This window comes from Anas platyrhynchos, chromosome Z (genome assembly GCF_047663525.1).
Source record: "Anas platyrhynchos isolate ZD024472 breed Pekin duck chromosome Z, IASCAAS_PekinDuck_T2T, whole genome shotgun sequence".
Classification (NCBI taxonomy): Eukaryota; Metazoa; Chordata; class Aves; order Anseriformes; family Anatidae; genus Anas; species Anas platyrhynchos.
The window spans coordinates 12,269,301-12,291,946 of record NC_092621.1 but is presented as its reverse complement, the minus strand read 5'-3'; the positions used below and the strand labels follow the sequence as shown (position 1 = coordinate 12,291,946).

Sequence of the window (22,646 nt, the reverse complement as noted above, 5' to 3'; positions counted from 1 at the left end):
CCTCAGTAGACCTCTAGTTAGGATTTGCAAGGGCAACTAATGAAAATATTGCAGAAATCATGGGTATCTGCTTCTCACAGAAAAAAATATGGGCAGGCAACATCCCATATTCTTTTTTTTTTTTTTTTCTTTTTTCCCTGAAAATCCTAGCCTTCATTTCAAGCATTTGTCAAGATCAGCTCTGGTATTCAAAAAGCTGTGGCTCTCAAACCTTAGTGCATCTGGAAGTACTATTTGTTGATTGATATTTTCCGCTGTTTTGGAGTAATATAAATAGTAAGGACAAAGTGAAGCCAGTGATATGAAAAAGTCTTTATGAGGCAGAACATCCATTCACATATAGTGTGAAAGCTCCTCTACTGCCCTCCAATTAACAAAAATGATGGTATTTTTCCCCACTGTTTCAAGAGGCACTCTGTTGTTTTAATTCACATGCATAAAAAAATACTTCCTTCTTATCTTTGCCCTCCCCAGTGAATGGATTAGCTTTACTAACTTTTCTGTTCTTTATTTGTATACACTTATATGCAGCTGTATTCTCCAGAAGCCTTGTATCTGCACTAACATAATGTTCCTTATGTCTTATTCTGATGTTAATTGAACCCTGAAAAAGTTATCTGCTTATTCCTTTTGTTGATGTAGGTGTTTCACACTCTCTAACCTACAGCTTATTGTTATATCCTGTACAATTGTAGCCTGTATAATTGGTAACATCTCATTGTCTGGCAGCTTTGCTTTGCTGTTTTAGAACTGTTAGTCTTTATGATATACTTTTTTTTTTTTTTTACGAGAAAATAAGGGACTCTCTCGTGATATTTAGACATTTTTATGTATTTGAGAGGTGATATTTACCATATAGTCAGATAATACTTGTAGATGTGCACTTTCATATTTTGAAGTTGCTATTGTCATTTTAATTAAATTGTATTTAAAGCATTTTCCCTGTAAACAGGTATATGTCATGCAAATGACCAGTACATTGAACAGTTCAAAGATACTCTGAACACTTGTGTGCCAAAGACAATAGCTGGATTTATCAGTGAACCAATTCAGGTAGGTAGTTTCGCATTTCTCAGTTGTGATATCACAAATAGTATGAAATATTCAAATCTGGTGCTCTTTAGCTGTACCCTAAATATGGATGTTCATTTATTTTATGACTTAAACACCTTAAACATTTGGAAGAATTAATGCACTCTCTTAAAGGTTCAGCTTTTGTCACTGATTTTGGCGGAGCTAGGATGTTACTCATAAAGATAAACAAAGAATCATGATTAAGTGTACCTGCTTTTTCTGTATTTAGATAGCATGTATGGCATGCACTTCTGTTTTGTATCTCAGTACCTTCTTCCAAATCTCATAGTGCTTTTCTATTTACTATTTCTGTAAACTTTAGCACAATTTCCTTTCCACCTCTTCTCAACATGTTCTCCACTGTGTTTTTAGGAGCTCTCTAGCTGGCCACAGTATTCATTCTCTTGGTGTTTCACCCCAGTTACAGAACTGATGTATATGTATGTGGTTGTTAAATAGGAGGAATGGAGAATATATCTCAAGACCAGGAAAGGCAAGAAAAAAATGTTAGAACTGTGACCAGAGAAAACTGGAGCTGCTCCATTTTTGCTTTTTCCTAAGCCTTCACATGTTTTAGTCGAAGAAGCCATTGCAATCAAGGTATAGAGTAGAATTTCTGGCAAGATGAACAGAAATTGAGTAAACAGTATTCAAAACAAATTTACTGAAGGAGGGATGTGAATTCTCTGTTTACATTTATCATGAAACACAGTTTATGGATTTCTCAGTGTGCAGGTTTTCAAGGTACTTGTTTTGGCAGTTTTTCTTTAATCCACTCTATCTTACAGTGGTCCAGTTTACAGTATGGCCTCACAGACATTTGTATGAACACAGCTAATGGAACAGCAAACTGCCCTGTGGGATGGGAATGTGTGACCTGAGCAGAAACTATCAGAAGCAGTTTCACTGCTGAAGACTGAAATTTAAGACAACTGTTTTGCTATTACCTGAGAGTTGCTGGTATTTTTTCTTACTGTAGAAAGATAGTCACCCAGTAAAACCACTCTTTCATTTTCTGTTCCTAAAGAAGTTTTATTTTTATTTTATTATTTATTTGTTTGTTTGTTTATTTGTCTTGGCAGGGTGTTAATGGAGCTGTTCAGTATCCAAAAGGTTTCTTAAAGGAAGCATACGGGCTAGTACGGGAAAGAGGAGGTGTTTGTATTTCAGATGAAGTAAGTTTTTTCACAAAAAACTCTAGAATTTGGGGTACCTCTTAAAATCTTTTTGAAAGAATCCACATGAAGGCAAACTTGAAGCCCTGGAAATAAAATAAGCTGTGAAATACATAGCATTTCACTTAAGGCTAACATGGTACCTCTTTCCAAGCTTAGGTGCCTCATAGTTTTTACTGCCTTTATTCTGCAGCATAGTATACTAATTTTAGACATAGGTAAGGCTTGTACCAGGCTTGAGTCCTCCAGTTTTGGAAGAAGTCTAGAGTAAATTTACAAAAATACGCAACTAATAAATGCCAGCTGTGATGTGGTATTGTCACAATAACACTTATGGTTACAAGTGTTGTTTGCGTACATTGGCAACTCTAGAACGGGGTTCTTTTACTATACCTCTGCAAATACATTTCATAAATAAAATTTGCTTACCTAAGGCCATTTTGAAATATTAATGAACTCTTCAAAGTGACTGTGATATGTATGTCAAGCATTGTAGTGGTAGAAATCAGCAATCATGGGACTGCAATTTTGAAATGTGGTAAGCAGCTGCATTTCCTCTCCATTTTGAAATGGAAACTGCAGCATATTTGTGCATTTCACCATGCCTAAGACATGGTGTGATGTTGGCTGTGTAATATGCAAAAGAAAAACCCAATTATAGTAAATAATATTTTGTACAAAGCCACCTGAGTAAGGATCTTTCTACAATAGTTGATTCAAGGTATGGTTGCAGTGTAATGAAAATCAGCAAAAATTGAATGAAAATAGAAAGAAGCCATATTGTAAAATGTGAGAAAGTGATGGAGGTTTCTCCGGATTTTTCCTTTGAAAGGTACAGACAGGATTTGGACGAACAGGCAGCCATTTCTGGGGATTTCAAACGCATGGTGTAGTCCCTGACATTGTTACTTTGGCAAAAGGAATTGGTAATGGCTTTCCCATGGCAGCTGTTGTTACCACAAAAGGTATAAGTGTTCTGTCCTGATAAGAATTAAAGTAGAGCAAATACAAAATGTACTATACCATAGTTACTTACTGGAGAGATGTGTATTCAAACAGCTGAGCTTTATTAATGGTCTTGGTTTCAAGCTGTCTTTTGAGGTAAATGAATTGGTTTCTCATTACTGACTGGTTTTACCTAGAGCTCTGCTTTTACCAGTGAAAAGCTTTATTTAGATGGGGTTAATTGCATAACTGAAGCAGAGATGACCTTGTCATAGAAATCGTGAAAAGAAATACCTTGTAAGAAATCCTGAAAATCTTTGAATTTTCCATTTTAATAATCAGTGCACTAAGAGAAGACAATATGTTAGCCAGATACTTGATTCATATGAATGACTCACTGAGTCTGGTTAAGAAAATTGTAGATGTTGGCCCAAGGAGACAACTGACTAGATTATTTTAAAGTGTGACCATTTTAAAGTCTGTCTTTAGCATCTGTTAAACTGTAGTTTTGGCAGTATTATGGTCTGTCACTTTGGAGAATCAGGGTAGAAGCACAGCAATATTTTAAGTTAACGCAGGTAAGTACTGTTACCAAATGTAAAACAACTGTAAGACTAATTAGTGTTTTTTGGTTTTGTTTTTCTCTTCTAGAGATTGCAAATTCTTTGGCTCAAAACCTTCATTTCAATACATTTGGAGGAAACCCTTTAGCCTGCGTAGTTGGAGCTGCAGTTCTTGATGTAGGGAGAACATTATGAGTTGATTTATTCCAAGCTTTTTCTGGATAAAAACTGCTTGCATTTGTTCTTATTATAAAGTTATGTGTGGACAATTTTGTAACTGTATAAACACATAAAGTATTATTTATATATAGGCAGGGCGCTTTATGTGTAGGAAAAATACAAGTTCCTGATTAGTTCTACTGCAAAATTTTCATCCCTTTAGGCAGGAGTAGGAGTCATTTGTAGTCTTCATCTTGGACATTACTTTGAACCTGTCTGAAGCAAGTCTGAAGGGGTTGTCAGCTAGGAAAAAAATAAAATGGAGTTGAAAGACAATGAGTTAAGGAAAAAAAAAAAAAGGAAAAGTATCACTTTAATTTTTGTAATTCTTTTTCTTATGTGAATTTTATTAAAGTACACTTTAAGTTTGTAAATTAAGTTGTGCACATCAGTGCTGATAGCTGGTTGCATGTCAGAACTTTGATGAATAGAGCAGAGTATGAAAAATTGCATTTAAAAAGCATTGATGAGTGTTGATGAATCTAATTAAAGCACTCAAGCTGTTTCCTAAAAGGCTACCTAGTACCAATAGGTATGCCTTGTCAAGTTATATACGTACGGTGCTGGAGCAAGTTTTAAAATATTTTGGGTAAGATTTTGAAAATAATCCTGATGTTCAGGTATTTTTCATCTATGACTGTGTGTGAGCATGAATTACCGCAATATGATTATGGAATAACAATAACAAGTAAAATGTGCAAAAGGATGGAGCAACATCAAAATATTTTGTTCAGTTTTAATCTGATGCTATTAGTAGATTGGAAAAAATGAAATACCATAGTAGTGAAGGATTTTAAATACCACAGTAGTGAAGGAACATAGTATGCAAATCTGTGAGCGTGAGAGGATGATGTGTCATTGATCTTACAGGGTATTAAACAAACAGATGTGTTAGAAGCTTGTCCTGCAACATTGTCATTGTGCATCATTCTACCTAGGCTATTGAAGAAGATCATCTACAAAAAAACAGCGAGGATGTGGGAACGTATATGCTACTGGAGCTTGCTAAACTACGGGATAAATTTGAGATTGTTGGAGATGTCCGTGGCAAGGGACTTATGATTGGGATAGAGATGGTGACAGATAAGGTTGATTATTTACTTTATTCCTTAATTCCTTTCAATGCCACTGAATGTTTTACTTAAAAAAGTGGAGTGAGAAAGCATTGCTCTGGCTAAAAATGAGCCAGAAGATGCCAGCATTTCAAATATCTCACAAGCTTTGTGTAAACAGTGACTTGTGCACTTTAATTGCATAAAGCCATCTTAGAAAGCAGATTAAATTATGCAACTGAAGTTTTCAGACAGAGATGGGAGTAGGATATATGGGAATAACTGGAATATACATCTTTTTCTTAGAATTAATTTATAAATCTAGAATTTTATAAATTTATCTTAGTTTAATGTTCACTTCCCATAGGACAGTCGCCACCCTCTTCCAACTGAAGAAATCAGTGAGATCTGGGAAGATTGTAAAGATATGGGTGTTCTGATTGGAAGAGGAGGACTCTACAATCAGGTATAGAACTTCTGGTTAAATTAACTATACTGATTTTGCCTGGTTTACAAACCAAGCAGGAGCTATTTGTTTCTTTTCTGAAACTAGTGCTAGAACTAGTTAGAAACTAGTGCTCAACTAGTTCGGGGCACACTTATCAAAGAGGCCTTGGTCCCAGCTCTACAGTTCTATTATTTTTCCATACCTATGGTTAGATTGTGTGGCAAAGTGTGAGCACTGACCTAGAAGGGCTGCTATAACCTATGTTCTTCCCCTACAAGTATAAGGATGTCTTTTTTTTTTCTTTTTCCTTCTCAGACATTTAGAATTAAACCTCCTATGTGCATCACTAAAAAGGATGCTGACTTCGCTGTTGAAGTAATTCATACTGCATTAGAGAGACACATGAGAAGAGTAGCTGCAAAGTAGACTCGACTTATTTCTGTACACGAGATGCAATTGAATGAATCCATACTTGCCATCCAGACTCAGCACTAATCTACACAGGACAAGAAGTATCATAGTTTGAAGATAAAATGTGTAGGAGTAGTCTTAATGATGCTGACAGAGCCAGACTTCAAATAATGCCTCTAATCTGTTTTGTAAAAATACTCTTCAGTACTACAGTTGTCTTTAACAATGCGACATGTGACACTAGGACAGAATGGTTTCATTCTGATGCTCTTTGTTCCTTACTCTTTTCTTCTGCTGCTCTCTCTGTCTCACTTGTTTCCTATGCACCAGCACAGGTCCTCCACCAGGCTACCGTCACTCTGGAGGTGTTACAGGTACCACCATGGAGTGCCTCTTGCTGCTATGGCCTTGTTCCTGTGTCTCACAGCATTTGCTGTTTTCACAGAGGCAACACAAACTCCCGCTTAACTGAGCATGTGGTGGGACTGTTGCAGAGCCAGCTGTGACCAGTGCAGAGTAGTCCCTGACCATCTTCCACTGTGGTCACCCCCACAGCCACCACAACCTTCCCTCTTACACTCAATGCTCAGGAACATTTGTAAAGACAGACAGTGATGAAGTATTCGACTTTATTTAAATAAGAAAAATAATTAACTCAAAGGTAACAGTGCAGGGTTTAAGTCTCACCCTCAGTCCCACAATGAGAGATTTCACACAGTTATTTGGGCTAGGAACCACTCTGAGGAGAACATAAGTGCAGCTTTCAAACAGTGCTAAAAGTGTTTACCCTTACTACAAGGAAGCACTGTAATTTGTGCACACTGAAAGCACAAAAAAAAATATCTGTGCACACTAATTGTAAAGGTTCTAATTACACTAATTCTTTTTTATATGGGGCTCTAATCCAGTCATCATCCTCTCCAAAAATGCTTTTATTTTCCTCCTGCTGCTTTTAGGATTGCACAGCACACCAATTAGTCATTTAGCAAGATGCAAAATCTGGCTGGGGAAATAAGGTGCAGCATGTCTTACATAACCACTTTTTGGGAAAAAAAAGAAGTTCATTACCTCTCTCACTCTCAAGAAAAAAAAAGTATAATTGCTGGCTGTTAGCAAGAACTGTACATTAGTCATTTTACTTTGGTTCAAATTGTAACATTTGAATAATTTCTTACCCCAACAATGGTACTGTGTTCTGCAATTTTGTCTGATGAGCTGAAATGTTAGAGCAACTTGGATAAGGCAAGATCATTGCTTTTATCAACTCTCAGGGTTTACTATCAGACTAGAGCCCCAGCCCTCCCTGAGCATTGCATTCTCTAACTGCATTCACAATTTGATTTGTAAAGTTCTTTCCTACACTTACACTCCAAAATCAGGTGTTTGTCTCACTTTTTTTTTTTTTAAGTGCTATTCAAGTTGAAGCAGATTATGCATTTAAACAGAGGCATACCAGCTCACATTTTGTTTTTCATTAGAAATCAAAAGAAAAAATGTAGACAGGTGTCTCTAATTCACACCATTCCCCAGTCAAATAGGAATACGTAAGTTAAACGTGCTGAGGGACAGACTTCCCACATGCAGCTCACCTCACATACATTAACACCAACTTCTCAGTTTTCATCCCCCTCCTCCCCACTTACTCCAGCAAGGTTTTTTGTCCCTCTCACACACACCTGGCATGCAGGCACACATACAGAACTAATAGGGACTGCCAAAGCCGCGATTAACCAGCTTTGTCATCTTACTCTTTTCTCTTTTGTCTGCTAATTAGTTTGAAAAGGCCATTGAGGATGGCAGAAAAGCCTGTTTTTTCCCCTTGCCCTGGTTCATATTTCATCTTTAACAGATGATCAAAGCAGCAGAGTCCATTCTTAAATCAGTTTTCTCTCAAAAAAAATAGCAACATGTTAAAATAATTTATTCCTTCTGCATAGGTTGCATCCATGCAAGTTTCAACAAGAATGCAAGGCAACTAGCTTTAAAACACTATTTTTTCCCCTTCAGCATGAAATCTGCTGGAAGGGTAAGCCAAATTCAGTCAGTAAAGAACGGCTGGTAAAAACAAACGAAAGCACAGGTTGCTTCACAAGATAACGTTCCTTTTGTTACATTTTTTTCCTTCCTTCTTCCAAAGTTGGAGTTGCCTGCTCTGTTTACCTCAAAATACAGGCAATGCACACTTCTCCATTTTGGGAGATTTTTTATGTATGATTCCAGAGACTGTCACTGTATCTAAGTTCTATCTGTTTTTACGTTTCTCTTTTTTGCTTCTGGTGTGTACAGCTCCATTTACAGTTGGTGCTTGTGTTGCTTTTGCATGTCCTGTCAATTTTAGATGTTCAAACAGTTTATTTCGGGATGGAAATGCACAGTTGCAGGTTACACAGTGAATGGGAACTTCATTCTACAAGGGAAAAAAGAAAGATTAACTTTTTTACAGAATGCATAATAAATAGAATGCACCAACTGGTTACACGTAGCTTTTCTTAAACAATGAAATGTGATTAAGTTGTTTGTTTCTATAATTAAAATCCCATTACTGATTAACAATAAAAAACAAACATTACAAATATGGCCTCTTAGAATTTTAAGGAGTGCTAATTAAAGCCTAGAACAAAACAGAAGCTTTGCAAATCCCATTTATGATACATTAGATTACATTTGATCTCATCTGACTAAAGAAGACTATACACATACCACTTTCATTTCTGAAATTTACTGAATTCAGTATGTCTTAGCTCTAGTTAATATAAGAGTTCACTCTTACTGGGAATCATCAATATTGGGAAAGATGCAAACGGTACTGACTAATGACAACAGCTGTCTTGTCTACTTTTTGTTTGTTTAAACTGCTTTGAATACTGAGATCTTGCCACTCTCTTAGAAGTGAAATTTAGTCCTACTTTTCTCTGCAAAGACAAGATCCGATGTTCCAATATCGCAGATTCTAATAAAAATCACAGGAAGAGAAGTCACCTATTTAAATTACTAAAAAAACAAGCAGTAAATTGGAATAGAATATTTGTCTAGAATTCAAACCAACAATCCTGTTTGTAATTACATGTTTGTAATTAAATGACATGATTAGTAGCATTACTAATTTGACATACCGTTGTTGGATGTTCTGAAGATGCCTTGGCAGACTTTTTTGCATCCTTGGCTTTTTTACCTTTAGGCTTAGCACTGCTGATAGACAAAGAGAAAGCAAGATCAGTGCACAAGATATACAAATTAACACTAAAGAGTAGTCTTTCAGAGCAAAGTTTCTCCTAATTTCCCCAGTTCTTCCTTCGCACAACACAAGTGTGTTCAGAAAAAAGAACTGTCATTTATATGATAAACTGTCAGTCTCAAGATTCAGCTAGATGATGGATCAGATGCTGGTAAATGTGTGGCACTGATTTGCAGTCTAATACCTTTTCCAGAGTAAATCCTAACACTCCTTGGTTTGTACCATTTTTATTCAATTCTGATTTAGTGGAGTAGACCTCCCAGTTTACTTGGTGTGAAAAATCCAGACTTAAATCTAGACTTGTTTAACAGTATCAGACATGACATAGAATGTCAATCACTGCTATATAGCAAGTCAGCGCACCTTTTCACTTCACTTTGTGCTTCATTTACTTGGCTGCTATCTTCTGAAGCACTTCTTTCCTCTGACACAGCACATCTTTGGCCATCATTTACCAATTCCTCTGCTGTGTCCTTGTCCACACATGGCACCTCCTTTTGCTCAGCTGTTTCCTCATCAGCACTTTTATCAAAAGAGTCCTCATAAATCTGTCCAAAGACAATAAATGCAAGTAAGCATCTTTAAGTTCATTAGTGATTATGTTTATACTGTTATACTCATTTACCTCAAAACATGGGTGTAACACACAAAGCCATCAACCCTCTGAATTTTACACTGTGTTTTCAGTGAGACTGTAACAGATAAAATCTTAGTTCCCTTTTCGAAAGATGAGACCACCTGTGACGAAGGGACGAAACACCAATAAAACAGCCTCAAAAGCTACAGAACATAAGAACAAAGGTAGCTTTTAATTACTTACAGAGTTAATCACAGGGCTCCCATTTCACATTATAAGATAGTGGTTTTGTTTACAACTTTGCCAAATGGTAATTGTTTAGGCTAAAGTTTTTTGTGCCAGATGTGCGCATTAGGACACAATTATTCTACTGACGGAAGCTAAACACGCTATTTTCCCCCCTTAACTTTTGAAAACACTGCTAAACTTCTCCAAAATTTGAGTCAAGACTAAGTTTGGCAAAGGTCTATCTATGTCTGAGCATGTCTGAAAAAATTGCTAAAGTCACAAAAGCAAAATAATTAGGTTTGACCTAACACTATGTTATTGAATATACCACCTCTAGTATGCAATATAAAACTTAACTTGTGGACTTAAAACTACCTGAAAAAGACTTAGCTAAGCTATTTACCTCCAGGAAAACAAAACAAAAACTGTAGTGATTCCTGCACTCAGTAAAACTTCGCAGAGGATCGAAGTTACATTTCCAGAAGAATCTCTCTGCACAAGAAGGTTCCAGCTCAGCTATGCAAGAGTGCCACCCATGTTCTGGTGGGTGGCATTACTGGTGTTTGCAATGCAAGTAAAAGGTGGAATGGATGCGTTCACTCCAACAGCCACACAGGGTCAGTAAGATGCCAAAAAAAATAATTTACGAACAGTACATTTTACCAGGTCTAGCAGCCAAAGCAGAAAACTATTACCAAACAATTAAGTTGCTACTGCACTAGGGCCACTGCTGGTCTTTCTTATCAATTCCTTGTGTTCACTCTTTATCTGCATGTTTCCCTGTATTTCCTGTATCTTTTTTCTTGAAACTTTTTCTCTCTCTTTTCCTTACACTTCAGCCCACAAGCTTTTTGGAACCAGCACTACATTTAGTAGGACCTGTACTAACAGAATAAAGTTATGTTTATGAGATATATTATCATATTATGTGTTAAAAAGGATTGTAAAGTTCCCTGAATTTCATTACGTCTGACTCCCTACCGTCATTGTTTTCTGTTTCTTCTTCTGCTTCTTGGAGAGCCTGTAAAGATAAGAATGCAAAATGAACTCTTTGAAAAAAAGTGAAAATGAATACAATTTCTAGAAAGTTATGAAGTTATATTTTTGTTTAACATCATAACATGGTATTAGAATAGTGGCCACAACTAGGAAACGATTCATATCTGAAGTGAAAATAACAGTTCTCCTAACTATTCATTGCATTTAGAAAAACACTTATTCTGTTCAGACTGAACAGAAAGGTAGTAATGAGCTAGTTGGTTTTATGTTTTTCCAGTCAAGAAATGAAGTTGTACAACTTATTAAATAAATTCAATTTAATTTCAAGTACACTCATTTTCTGCGTGTGCCAGCACCCAACTGACAAAGAGTCCCATAACTAAATCAAAAAACACTGGGCCTGTAGGATGTTCCCATCTGAAAAATCTGACAGCTGAACTCAGCCATACTAATGCATGCATTCTATTGATACTCTTACACAAAGAAATATTTTGAATTACATGATACTATGAGTTCCAACATGATAATAAATTCAGTCAGAAGCTCTCTGTAGCCCTTCAAGTTTTAATTAAATCATTAATCATAACATAACTAAAAATAATTTTAAGTACTTTTGTTTGGGCATCTCTTCTGTTTCTTCATCCTCTTTAGTATCTATTCCATTTGCATCATCCAAAGATGCAGGAAATTTCCCTTCTTCTTCTTCCAGTTGCTGTCGTAACAGTGCTACCATCTCTCGATGTTTCTTTGATTTTTCATGGTTCTTCATGCTGTGAAGACCAGCAAATAGTTACTACAGGTAGCTGAGCAGATATTGTTGCATTTGCAAATAAATTAATAACTGGCCCATTATCCATCACTGCTAAGAATGGAAAATTACACCCTGACAATGTCTCTACTGGAAAGAAGACAACGACCATGATGTGAAGTTCGAGTCCTTAAAAGGCTTTTTTAAAAGTTAAAAAGCAACAATCCCCACCCTCAGCATGAAGAAATTCCCAACCATACACACACACTTACGCTTTCTCAGTTTTGAATGATTTGTCACAAGCAGGGCAGTAGAGATCATCAGCAAATTCACTTTCTTCGGCCTCGTCACTCAGTTTGTCTGAAGAAACAAACGGGGATTGGAGAGACAAAGTCAGAGGACCAATTTTTGAGTAAGTTACTCTTAAAACCCCAAGAAAGTCACAATACTGACATTCAGCTTCTTTAGTATTGCTGATGTGCAGAGAAATCAAGACCATGTCAGCAAATCATACATTAGCATAAATTAACAGCTGTAGTTTGATGTCTTCTCATGTTCCATGGAAAACATCTGAAAGCCAGCCTCTAACCTGGCACACCTCAGTTGGAGGCACAGCACAGGACTTGCACCAGAGCTGTGAAGCTGTGGCTTGAGGTGCAGTGAGCCAATATTGACACAGCAACAACCCGCCACATCTCATACCACCACACCCCATACCTTCGATGCCTTCTTTTGTCTCCTGTTCTTCTAGTTCGTCATCATCTGATCCATCTCCAAATTCCTTTTCATATTGTGCCTCCATCTCTTGCAGTTCCCTCTCCAGATCTGACATAGTTATCCAGCTCTGCTCTTTATACTGCTCAGCAAGCCTGTAAGTAGAATAATACAGTAACTTCTACTTCACATTTATGAGCTGGGAAATACAGAAACTATATTATTTAAAAGATAAGTTGCTCTTCTCCAGTATTTCAGGAGGGCCTGGAAATCTAAGCAAGTACTTGGTTATGTCAGTGGGCATACTGACACTGCAAGTAAGGAGGTATAAGCATAAGCAGATCCTGCTCGAATGTCAGGCAGGAAAAGTACTGCAGCATGGTAAATATCAAGCTCACAGCGGGAAAAGTCTTCTCGATCCTAAAAGAAGTACAGCTGCTTTTACCTGCTACACAATCCCATGTACATTACAGCAATGCAAAGCCCACTAGCACATTGCTACTTGACTCTGTGCTACAAAAGCGTGCTTGGTATACTACAATACAATTTTTAAAAGGTTACACTTGAGACCAAGTCTCAAAAGAATTTTCAAGAATTTTTGAAAGAGCAACTGCAGCTATCATTAGAATCTAACTCTACATGGCACCCACATGGATAGTTGTCCAGGTTTAAAATAAATAATTTGTTCCACATTTACATACTTGGCTTGTTTGAGTTTCTGCTGCCTCCGCAATTCCTCTGCTTTCCTAAGTTTTTCTGCATTCTGCTCTTCTACAAGTTTTCTATGAGCCTGTACTCTTTTATCCCTTTTACGAATAAAGGCTACCAGCTGACGGACCAGTTCATTCCTCTCTTTCCTTGCTTTATCTCTAGTTTTCTTGTTCTCTTTTTCCATAGCTCGTTTCTCCCAGCGGTTTGATGCTTGTCGTGTGTCATATTCTTCTTTCCATGCAAAGGTTTTCTGAGTACAGAAGCTCTGCCAGTATGCATAGAAAGGGTGGACTACCTGTTAAAATTAAAAAAGAACAAAGCACTTTATTAGGGAGGGGGCTAAGAACTCACCAAATAAATTAGGTCTTTTGTAGCAGTTTTGCATAGAGATTTCTATACAGGCCACTGTTTCTTCCCCAGAGTATAATATAAATAGATCACAGGAAGGTTTAGAGAAACCTGTAGTATCATCTTTAAAATTTCACAACACAGCAAGCTAACAACCTATCTATTAAACTATTCTAAACTCCAGTTTCTAGAATTATCCCCTTTTAGGAATGGACCATGCTAACGCTAGTGCCCAGTCACTTATCTTTGCTGTATTTTTCCTTTCAAATGGGAAAGCAAAACCAGAATCAGACATTCTGTACATAAGCAGACACGTGTATTGTGTAACAGCCACTGTATCACATTACACCAAAGGTCATCCGTACATTTCTATCAGTGGCCAACAACCAGCACAAAAAGACCGACAAAACATATGGCAAATACAAAATATTGTTTCTCCCCACTATATTCTCTCTGCTTCCAGAACAAGAGAGAAGCTGTTTAAAAGCCCTCAATCCATTTTTCTTTTGTGAATGTTTAATATTTATTTTCCTAATTTATGTAAATTTTTGGCAATATAGAGTAACACGGAGCTGTGACTTATGCAGTTCAACGAGGATTTATGTGAAGACGCACTTACTCCTATTTTGTTGTGTTATATAACTGCTTGTTAAAATGATGCCCTCCAGCTCTCACATTAGAAGAAACAGCAAATCATCTTTACTTATTCTCCTTTCTTCTACTACTCATGAGCAAAGACTGAATTAGTAAGGTTGCATAACAATTTTTTGTTTTATTCTCTATATTCCTCTCCAAATAATTACTAACCTTCTGCATTTTGTACATTTGGGAAACAAAATATGTCTGATTTTTTAAAAAAATTACTTGTCCATTAAACTGACTTTTTACTACTTATCCCTGCTCACTACTGTTCTGTATTTTGGAGCACTTCACAGCATTAAGTCCTGTTCTTCAATTTAACAGTTTCACATCTCTTCTGCCAGTATTTCTTCTTCTCTTTATGTCACTGGTATTCATTGGGCTACAGCTATTATCTCCTCAACACTAATTTCTAACAGCTTATCTACATGTGAAAGTTCATGGCTGTGGCCTCTGGCAGATAAGTAGCTATGAAGTTTTTCTCTGCTGCCACTAAAATCCAGGTATATATATATCTATAACGTATATACATATTGGACATTTTGTCCAATAATCTAAGTGATGATAGACTATTAGCTCAAATTTGTGCTCTAGAAGGAGGAATCTTCTGTGTAGAAAGATGCAAGGCCATCAGCTGATGACAGGAACCACCTGTCCCTTCACCAGCTGTATGAGCTGTGAGATTTTCCTCCTCTGCGGCTACCTGAAATACAAGTTGTAGTGGGTTTACGTGGCAAGGTTTTGGTAGCAGGGAGCCATAGAGGTGGTTTCTGTGAGAAGGATCTAGAAGCCGCCCCATGTTTGGGAAGGGCCCCATTGTTTTCCAGATCTGAGCCAACAAGCGATGTTGTTTTGCGCCTCTGTGAGAGCATATTTAAGACAGGGAAAAAAACGTTGTGCCACACAGCAGCCGGGAGAGTCAAGGGAGTGAGAAACAGCTTTGCAGGTGCCAAGGTCAGTGTAGAAGGAGGGGGAGAGGTGCTCCAGGCGCCGAAGCAGAAGTCCCCTGCAGCCTGTGGTGAGGACCATGGTGAAGCAGGATGTCCCCCTGCAGCCCATGGAGTACCACAGTGGAGCAGGGTTCCATGCTGCAGCCCGTGGAGGAGACCACGGTGGAGCAGGTGGCCCTGCACCGATGGAGGCTGCCGCCTGTGGAAGACCCCTGCCGGAGCAGATTCCGGGCCGGACCTGTAGCCCGTAGAGAGGAGACCACGCAGGAGCAGGTGATCTGGCAGGAGCTGCTGTCCGTGGGGGAGCCAGGTTGGAGCAGTTTTCTCCTGAGGGATGGAGCCCGTGGAACAGACCCATATCTGGAGCAGTTCTGGAAGAGCTGCTGCCTGTGGGAAGCCCACGCCGGATCAGATCATCAAGGACTGCATCCCGTGGGAGGGACCCCACAGCACAGGGGACGAGAGTGACTGAGAAGGAGCGGTGGAGAAGAAGTGCTGTAGACTGACCATAACCCCCATTCCCCCGTTCCCCTGCGCCGCTCGGGGGGAGGAGGTGGAAGAGGGTGGATGGAGGGGGAAGGTGCTTTTGGTTTCTTTCCTTTGTTTCTCACTTCTCTAGCTTGTTAGTAACGAGCAATAAATCTTACTATCTATCTTCTTATGCTGAGTCTGTTTTGCCCGTTACAATAATTATTGCGTGATTTTCTCATCCTTATCTCAATCCTTGAGTCCTTTTCACATATTTTCTCCCCCTTCCTTTTGAGAAGGGGGAGTGAGAGAGCAGCTGTGGTGGAGCTCGGCTGCCCACTCGAGCGGAACCACGACACAAGTCCAACCTAAGTCCTCACTCCAGAAGACTACAAACCAGCTCTTGCTGAACTCTCAGGTGGATTTTGCTTTGCTTACTACATATAATTGGAGCTGATTACTTCTGTCTCTGCATCTAACTGACCTAAAATTATTCTCTTCTCATGAAGTCTTGTTAAGTCACAGACATAAGAATATCTTCCCTGACTGCCTCGTGTTTTTTTGAGTCACCTCTCAAACTTTCTGGGAGTTAACTCTGTAGGCTGAATCAGAGAACACTCACACCAAAGATTTTAAAGCCTCTGTACAGTTTTTGTAGCTCCCTTCTAAATCTCTTTTCCCACCATACTCCCACTGAGCAGAAATTTGGCCGCAGCAATTCTTCTGACTGTCTCTTTGAATATAAGCAAAGAAGGATTAATAAGCTTCCCATTTAAATAAGTTTACCTTCCATTAAATAATTCCAAAAAACACTAGATCCCATTAAAAAAAAAAAAAAAGGCAAGCATTCAGCTTCCTGAACAGAGTGAACAAGGTACATGTATAACGATGCTGCTTCTAGAACTACAGCCATTTTGGTAGTTACTAGTTGATAGCATTAAAAACAATTTTTGGTCTATAATCATTTATTCCATGGTTTCAACACAAGGAGCTCCCAAATGATGTTTCAAGCTTTTTCTAGCAACAGATAGATTTCAACAATTTCATAGACACTAAATATGCTCTCCCAAGGAAATATTTCAATTTTTAAGCCATCCTGTAATGTTACCTCAAATTCAAACACCCATTCTAGCACTTTTTAGTCTGATTTGTAACAGTGTTTCTAACTCTAGCCCAGTTTTGTAATGTCAGAGTTTCTCTTTTTTAAGGTATGTATCATTTTATATTTCATAAATAATTCAGCACACAGTACAATGCTACTAAAAGTGACAGAGAGAAGTAGCAAATTAGGAGGAATATTTGTGAGTACAAGGAAAACAAATATTACTTTTACTATTTCAACGCAGAAGAACTAGCAACCTTTAAAAAACAGAAGTCTGACAGAATACAACAAATGCTTGGTAAACCAGATGGGAAGAATTCAAGTGTCCTCTACGCACTATTTTCTCCAGATAAGGTAGGAATGCAATATTCTGCAAGTTGAATCCTACTACAGAATAATTGTAGATGACAGGAATATCATAGCTGGAGCTCACACCTCAGGTCAACCAAATATCTCATTTCCTACAGGCTATGTGATGCAGTGAATGAGTCTTAGTTTTCCTAAATAAGGCACAATACTATATGCTAGTAAGAAGTAATACATTTCTCTATTTCTCTATCTCTTGCTATAATGTATATTTATTTGTATTGTATATTGCAATAGAATACTGGTGAACTACTCTCATCAAGATGTAAAGAGAAAATCCTTTTTTTTTTTTTTTTTTTAAGGCCTTGTTTCAAGCTTAACATTGCACTTAATTTTCATTGGCATAATTGATGGTTAGCCCTGTGAAATGTTTGTTTGCCAACCTACCACTACCACTAAAAGCCTGACTACTAATACAGTCCAACAGGAAATGACACTTTTGATTCATCTAAGTATTATGAATCATATTGCAAGCACTTCCTTTATAGTAATGGTCTAAGAAACAGTAGATATTTGTTTTTAGTATTCACCTCAGAGATCAGGAGCCTTTCCTTTGATTTCAGTGTGGCACAAAGTAATTACAACTGTGTTACTTTTAGTTTAGTTTAACAGTTGTTCTTACCGTATCATAGTCACTTTGGGAATATCCAAATGTAGGGAATTCTTCAATATCTTCCTGGGTCATATACTCCATCTCTTCTCTTACAATCTGTTCAAAAACTCGTCGATAGACCGTAAAGAATCCCTGAAATTAAAAAAAAAAAAGTCTATGATTCATTCTACGTTACTCAATAATAAATGCACAGATGTTCAACTACATTAAGTAGCATATTTCAGAAAAAATTACAATTCAGAGAAAATTACAGTTTGCAAGAGCAACTTGCAATCAAGTAAAGGCTTTGTAAGCATTTTCTCAGCAAGACCCTTCTGTTTAACAACGCTCCCATCGTCTCATTCCTCAGCGTCTGTCTCTCTCAAACTTCAAACATCTGTATTAAACTTTGAACAAACAAACAAACGAAAAAGCTACATCATGCAGGAGATGTTGATAAGTTTCTAGGTACACAGAACCAAGCTTTGAGGAAGTTCCAAATACAAAATTTGCTAAGAATGTATCCCAATTGTATCTTTATTTTTTTAAATTAAGCTGTTGCTAACTCACTCCTACTGTAGTAATGCAAAGACATAAGGACTTTCTCTGAAAGGAGTTATTCTAATCACCTAGAGCTTTTTAAATTATGATTATCTTAAAATCCAACAGGGAATTCAATTATTGGAAGAACACTTCACCTAAGCACTGTTATCATATTGTCTTTCCTTAGTTTGAAGCATTCTAGCTTGTTAAAGACATTACTGAACAAACTGATGCTATTGCAAAGGAATAGAATGCCTCACTATACAGTGCATGTAAATAACATAGACAAACCCTGTAGTTGTACAGTTCAGTTAGGAATCCTGACTAAGTAATTTTTAATAAGCAGGAATCAAAGCTTGCCTAGATAACCAGTGTGGATTTATACAAACACTTGTTATACCACCTGTGCTCAATAACTCCATGCATAGCTTTTCAACACTAAGCAAATGCTGACATTTTTCTTGAAAATTAAATTGATTCATTGAAGATGAACTAATTCATCACCTTTTCGTCATCTCCGTATCCAGAGTAACAGCTGACAGTGAAGTAGTGCAGCAGATCCAGACTATCATCTTGATAGTCTCCATCAACTCCTCCTTTCAGCAGGGCCTCCCTGTGGTTATCATACCTAACAAAAATTCATAGCATCAGTAACATAAGGAAACAGATCCCAGTACGAGACAGGTAACAGCACAATCTCTCGATCAGTAACCCTTATCTTTATGGGAAACTTCAGCTTCCCAGGCATACACTGGGAATATCATACTGACAGGACAAGCAAGCCTGGGAAACTCCTACAGCATGCTGAAGATTAACTTTTTGTCACACGCACCGAGTGAGCCAGCCAGGATGGGTGCTCTCCTCGATCTGTTGTTTGAGAGTAGGGAAGGCCTTGAGGGAGAGGTCATGGCAGGTGTCTTGGCCATAGTGACCATGATGAAATAACGGAGTCATTTTTTGTGTGGGGAGAAAAAAGGTCAGTGGAGTTACCAACCTAGACCTGAGAGAGCAAACCTTAAACTTCTCAGGCAGCTAGCTAGCAGCATCCCCTGGGAATCAACTCTAGAGGGTTTAGGGTGCATGAGAGCTGGTCACTGTTCAAGAACCACCTTTTAATAGTCCATCAGCAGAAGTCCCACTGTGCCACAAGTCAAGCAAGTGGAGAAGAAGCCTGGACTGGCTGAACAGGGAGCTCCTCCCGGGATAAAGGCAGATGGAGAAAATTTATGACCTCTGGAAGCCAGGTCAGGCTTCACAAGCAGATGAGAGAGCTGCGGTTTGCAAGCATGGGAAGAAAACAAGAACAGCCAAAGCCCACCTTGAGTTGACACTGGTCACTGTGGTGTCAGACAACGAAAAGGCTTTTTCAATTATGTCAACAGCAAGAGGAGGTCTAAGGAAAACACTAATACTTGGCAAAGGTGGTGACCTAAGGAGGAGAAAAAGGCAGAGCCCTTTAAGGCCTTTTTTGCCTCAGTTTTTAAGAGTAATGACAAATCTCAGGCTGCCTGATCCTCTGAATTAGAGGACCATGACTATGGGAGCATTGGCTTTCCATATGAGGTCACCAAAATTGAAAAAGCTCTACCATCAAAACATTCATAAGTCCATGGGGCCTCACAGGATTCACCCGGAGTGCTTGAAGAGTTAGAGATGTTACAGCTGGACCCTTCTCAACAATTTAGCAGAGGTTGTGGGAGTCTGGGAAGATCCCTGCTGGCTGGAAGCTAGCCGATACTCTACTTTTCTGCAAAAAAAGCTTGAGAGGGAACCCAGAAAACTGCTGACCTTAGATTAACCTCAAACCCTTAAAGAGTTACGGAGAAGGCTGTCCTGGATGCTACTGAAAGTCAGTTAACGAACAAAGAAATCATCAGGCATAGTCAAACACGGGTTCAGGAAGGTGAATTCCAGCCTTAGTACTTTGATCTCCTTCTGTGATAAGGTCACCCACTTGGTAGACAAAGGAAAGGTGGAAGACTTATCTTTTTGGATTTTAGGAGGCATTTGATGCTGTCCCTCACAGCATCATTCTAGACAAATTGTCCAACTGTGACATGAACAGGTTCACACTATGCTGGGTGCTCACTGGCAGAGCTCAGAGGGTTGTGTAGTGCGTGGGGCTGTGTCTGGGTGGTGGCTGGTCACTAGCAGTGCTCTCCAGGGCTAAATTCTAGGGCCAGTCCTGTTCCACATATTTATCAATGATCTGCATGCAGGAGTGAAACACATCCAGCAGGTTTGTCATTGATAGTAAACTGGGAGGTGCTGTTGACAGCCTGGAAGGATGAGAGGCCTTGCAGAGGGGTCTAGATACCTTAAAATATTGGGTGATCATCAACGACATGAAGTTCAACAAAGGAAAATGATGAATGCTGCACCTGGGACAGGGCAATGGGACACAGCTACAACCTGGGAGATAAGTGGCTGGGGAGCAGGCCAGCAGGATGGGATCTGGGGGTGCTGGTCCACAGCAGGCTCAATGTGAACCAGCAGTGTGCCCTGGCAGCCAAGAGGGCACTTTTTTCTCTCTTCTTAGAGAGAAAAAACCCTGGGTCCTACCTCTTGATATATCTCTTAAATATCTCTTGACCTTTAGTTTACCTACTACGACTTTACCTGCAATAACCATAGTAACAACTTCCCAACAGAAACCTAGCACTAGCATTTGAGCAAGCTGTTTCAGTGAGCTTTCAGAAACGAGAACACCTAAACCACCCAAAAATTGCACGCACACACACAAAAAAACACCATAAATTAGCATATTTCAAGTGAAAAACACTACTTTAAGAAAGGACAAACTTAGTACCTATGTGTTCTTGACTGCATAAGATAGATAGACAGATGCTTCAGCCCATTTGAAAAATGTTACGCGGAGCATTTAACTTAGCAACCTCTTAAAAAGAGATGCGTGTGCATATCTCAAATTAGGGCTGTTATAGTGAGCGGAGGGATTGTCGTGGTTTAACCCGGCCAGCAGCTAAACACCACGCAGCCGTTCGCTCACCCTCCCCCTCCCTCTCTGGGACGGGGGAGAGAAATGGAAAGTGAAGCCTGTGAGTTGAGATAAAGACAATTTAATAAGACAGGAAGATAATAATAATAATAATAATAATAATAATAATAATAATAATAATAATAATAATAATACAATGGTGATAATAGTACTACTACTAATAATGTGTACAAACAAGTGATGCACAATGCAATTGCTCACCACCCGCTGACCGATGCCCTGCCTAACCCTGAGCAGTCTGGCCCCCTCCCCCAGCTAGCCACCTCTATATACCGTTCAGCATGACCCCAGATGGGATGGAATACCCCTTGGGCTAGTTTGGGTCACCTGTCCTGGGTCTGTCCCCTCCCAGCTCTTACTGCACCCCCAGCCTCCCTGTTGGCAGGACAGAGGGAAAGGCTGAGATGTCCTTGGCTTGGTATAAGCACTGCTCTGCAACAATTAAAACATCGGGGTGTTATCAGCACTCTTCTCATCCTAAGCCAAAACACAGCATTCCACCAGCTACTAGGAAGAAAATTCTGTTCTTGCTGAAACCAGGACAGGGATACCTAAGTTAACATGCGAACTGCTTCCCACTCTAGGAGGAGGAAACTGAGGCCAGCACTAACACAACCCCAGGGAACCTCCCCAGTGCCCAGTCCTACACCACCTCGCAAAATACAGCGAGAAAGGTGTGGGTCTGCAGCTACGCCTCCTCAGGAAGCTTCAGGCCTCTCAACTACTGGTTTGCTGGAGCAAAGCACCACGAAGGCTGACTCCAGCTGCTACACAGGCCCCACTCTCACCACCAGCAAGGCCAGGAGGTGAACTCAAAGAAGAGGGGGGAAAAAACGCACACGGTCGGGGGGGGGGAAACGCACATTTTGCAGCCTACCAGCAGGTAAATACGACTCACCACGCTCTCTCCTGTGGGTCACTGAGCACATCATACGCCGCCTGGATTAACTTGAACTGTTCTGCGGCTTCCTCAGCGTTCTCTAGGTTCTTATCTGTGAAGTAATTTATCGAGTTTTACACAGAGCCTAGCAGCAGCCCCCACCACAAGCGCTGAAGGAACCCGGGCCGAGCGCAGGGCGCCACAGGTGCGGTGCCCACCCTCCCCCGTGCCGCCACCCGGCTCCGGAGGCACCTCAGAGGCTTCCCCGGAGCCTCCCCTCCCCTCCCTTTGCCCCTTCTCGCCCCACCGCACACCCCACACGGCCGGGGAGGTCGAGGCCGGGACCGGGGCCGCTTGGCATGGGGCCTGCGGCCGGGCCGGGCCGGGCCTCGCCTGAGGCCGGCGTCCGTACCCGGGTGCCAGCGGAGCGCCAGCCGCCGGTACGCCCGCTTCAGCTCCTCCTCGGCGGCGTCGCGCCGGACACCCAGCACCTCGTAGTGGCACCGCATGGCGCAGGGGACGCGGGGCGGGCAGGGGACGGCTGCGGGGAGCGCCGGCCGGCCGGCAGAACGGGCGGAGCAGGAGGAGGAGGAGCCGGTGGAGCCATAAGGAGCCCGAGCAGCGAGGAGGAGGAGCCCCGCAG

At 39.9% G+C, this 22,646-nt stretch overlaps 2 protein-coding genes across 3 annotated transcripts in view; one reads left to right on the top strand and one right to left on the bottom strand.

The window, feature by feature from the left end:
- The window catches only part of AGXT2 (alanine--glyoxylate aminotransferase 2), a 13,836-nt gene extending 5,374 nt beyond the window's left edge, over positions 1–8,462 (top strand). Inside the window, exons 8-14 of the mRNA XM_027446293.3 lie at positions 953–1,053; positions 2,157–2,249; positions 3,082–3,214; positions 3,846–3,934; positions 4,915–5,064; positions 5,396–5,494; positions 5,792–8,462. Coding sequence (XP_027302094.2) covers positions 953–1,053; positions 2,157–2,249; positions 3,082–3,214; positions 3,846–3,934; positions 4,915–5,064; positions 5,396–5,494; positions 5,792–5,902 — 776 coding nt within the window. The 3' untranslated portion in view covers positions 5,903–8,462. The remainder of the gene's footprint in view (positions 1–952; positions 1,054–2,156; positions 2,250–3,081; positions 3,215–3,845; positions 3,935–4,914; positions 5,065–5,395; positions 5,495–5,791) is intronic.
- DNAJC21 (DnaJ heat shock protein family (Hsp40) member C21) lies at positions 6,503–22,646 on the bottom strand. Of its 2 annotated transcripts, none has more exons than XM_027446292.3 (12): positions 22,416–22,646; positions 22,022–22,115; positions 18,612–18,735; positions 17,595–17,717; positions 13,090–13,394; positions 12,392–12,543; positions 11,947–12,034; positions 11,538–11,696; positions 10,909–10,948; positions 9,486–9,670; positions 9,001–9,076; positions 6,503–8,294 (listed from the first exon to the last, which is right to left on the bottom strand). In XM_027446292.3, exons 1-12 carry the CDS (start codon positions 22,510–22,512, stop codon positions 8,130–8,132), a joined length of 1,608 nt encoding a protein of 535 aa, XP_027302093.2. In that variant the 5' UTR covers positions 22,513–22,646; the 3' UTR covers positions 6,503–8,129. The 2 variants fall into 2 exon arrangements, with proteins under 2 accessions (XP_027302093.2, XP_038026589.1); XM_038170661.2 differs by having other exon boundaries at positions 7,973–8,294; positions 9,001–9,073.

What these genes read in the sequence shown, in the direction of transcription:
- DNAJC21 (XM_027446292.3), bottom strand. Translation starts at nt 22,512, where the DNA reads ATGCGGTGCCACTACGAGGTGCTGGGTGTCCGGCGCGACGCCGCCGAG. An exon ending in GGCGCTCCGCTGGCACCCGG is followed by an intron (nt 22,116 to 22,415) that starts GTACGGACGCCG and finishes ATTACTTCACAG; the next exon opens with ATAAGAACCTAGAGAACGCT. An exon ending in GACCCACAGGAGAGAGCGTG is followed by an intron (nt 18,736 to 22,021) that starts GTGAGTCGTATT and finishes AATTTTTGTTAG; the next exon opens with GTATGATAACCACAGGGAGG.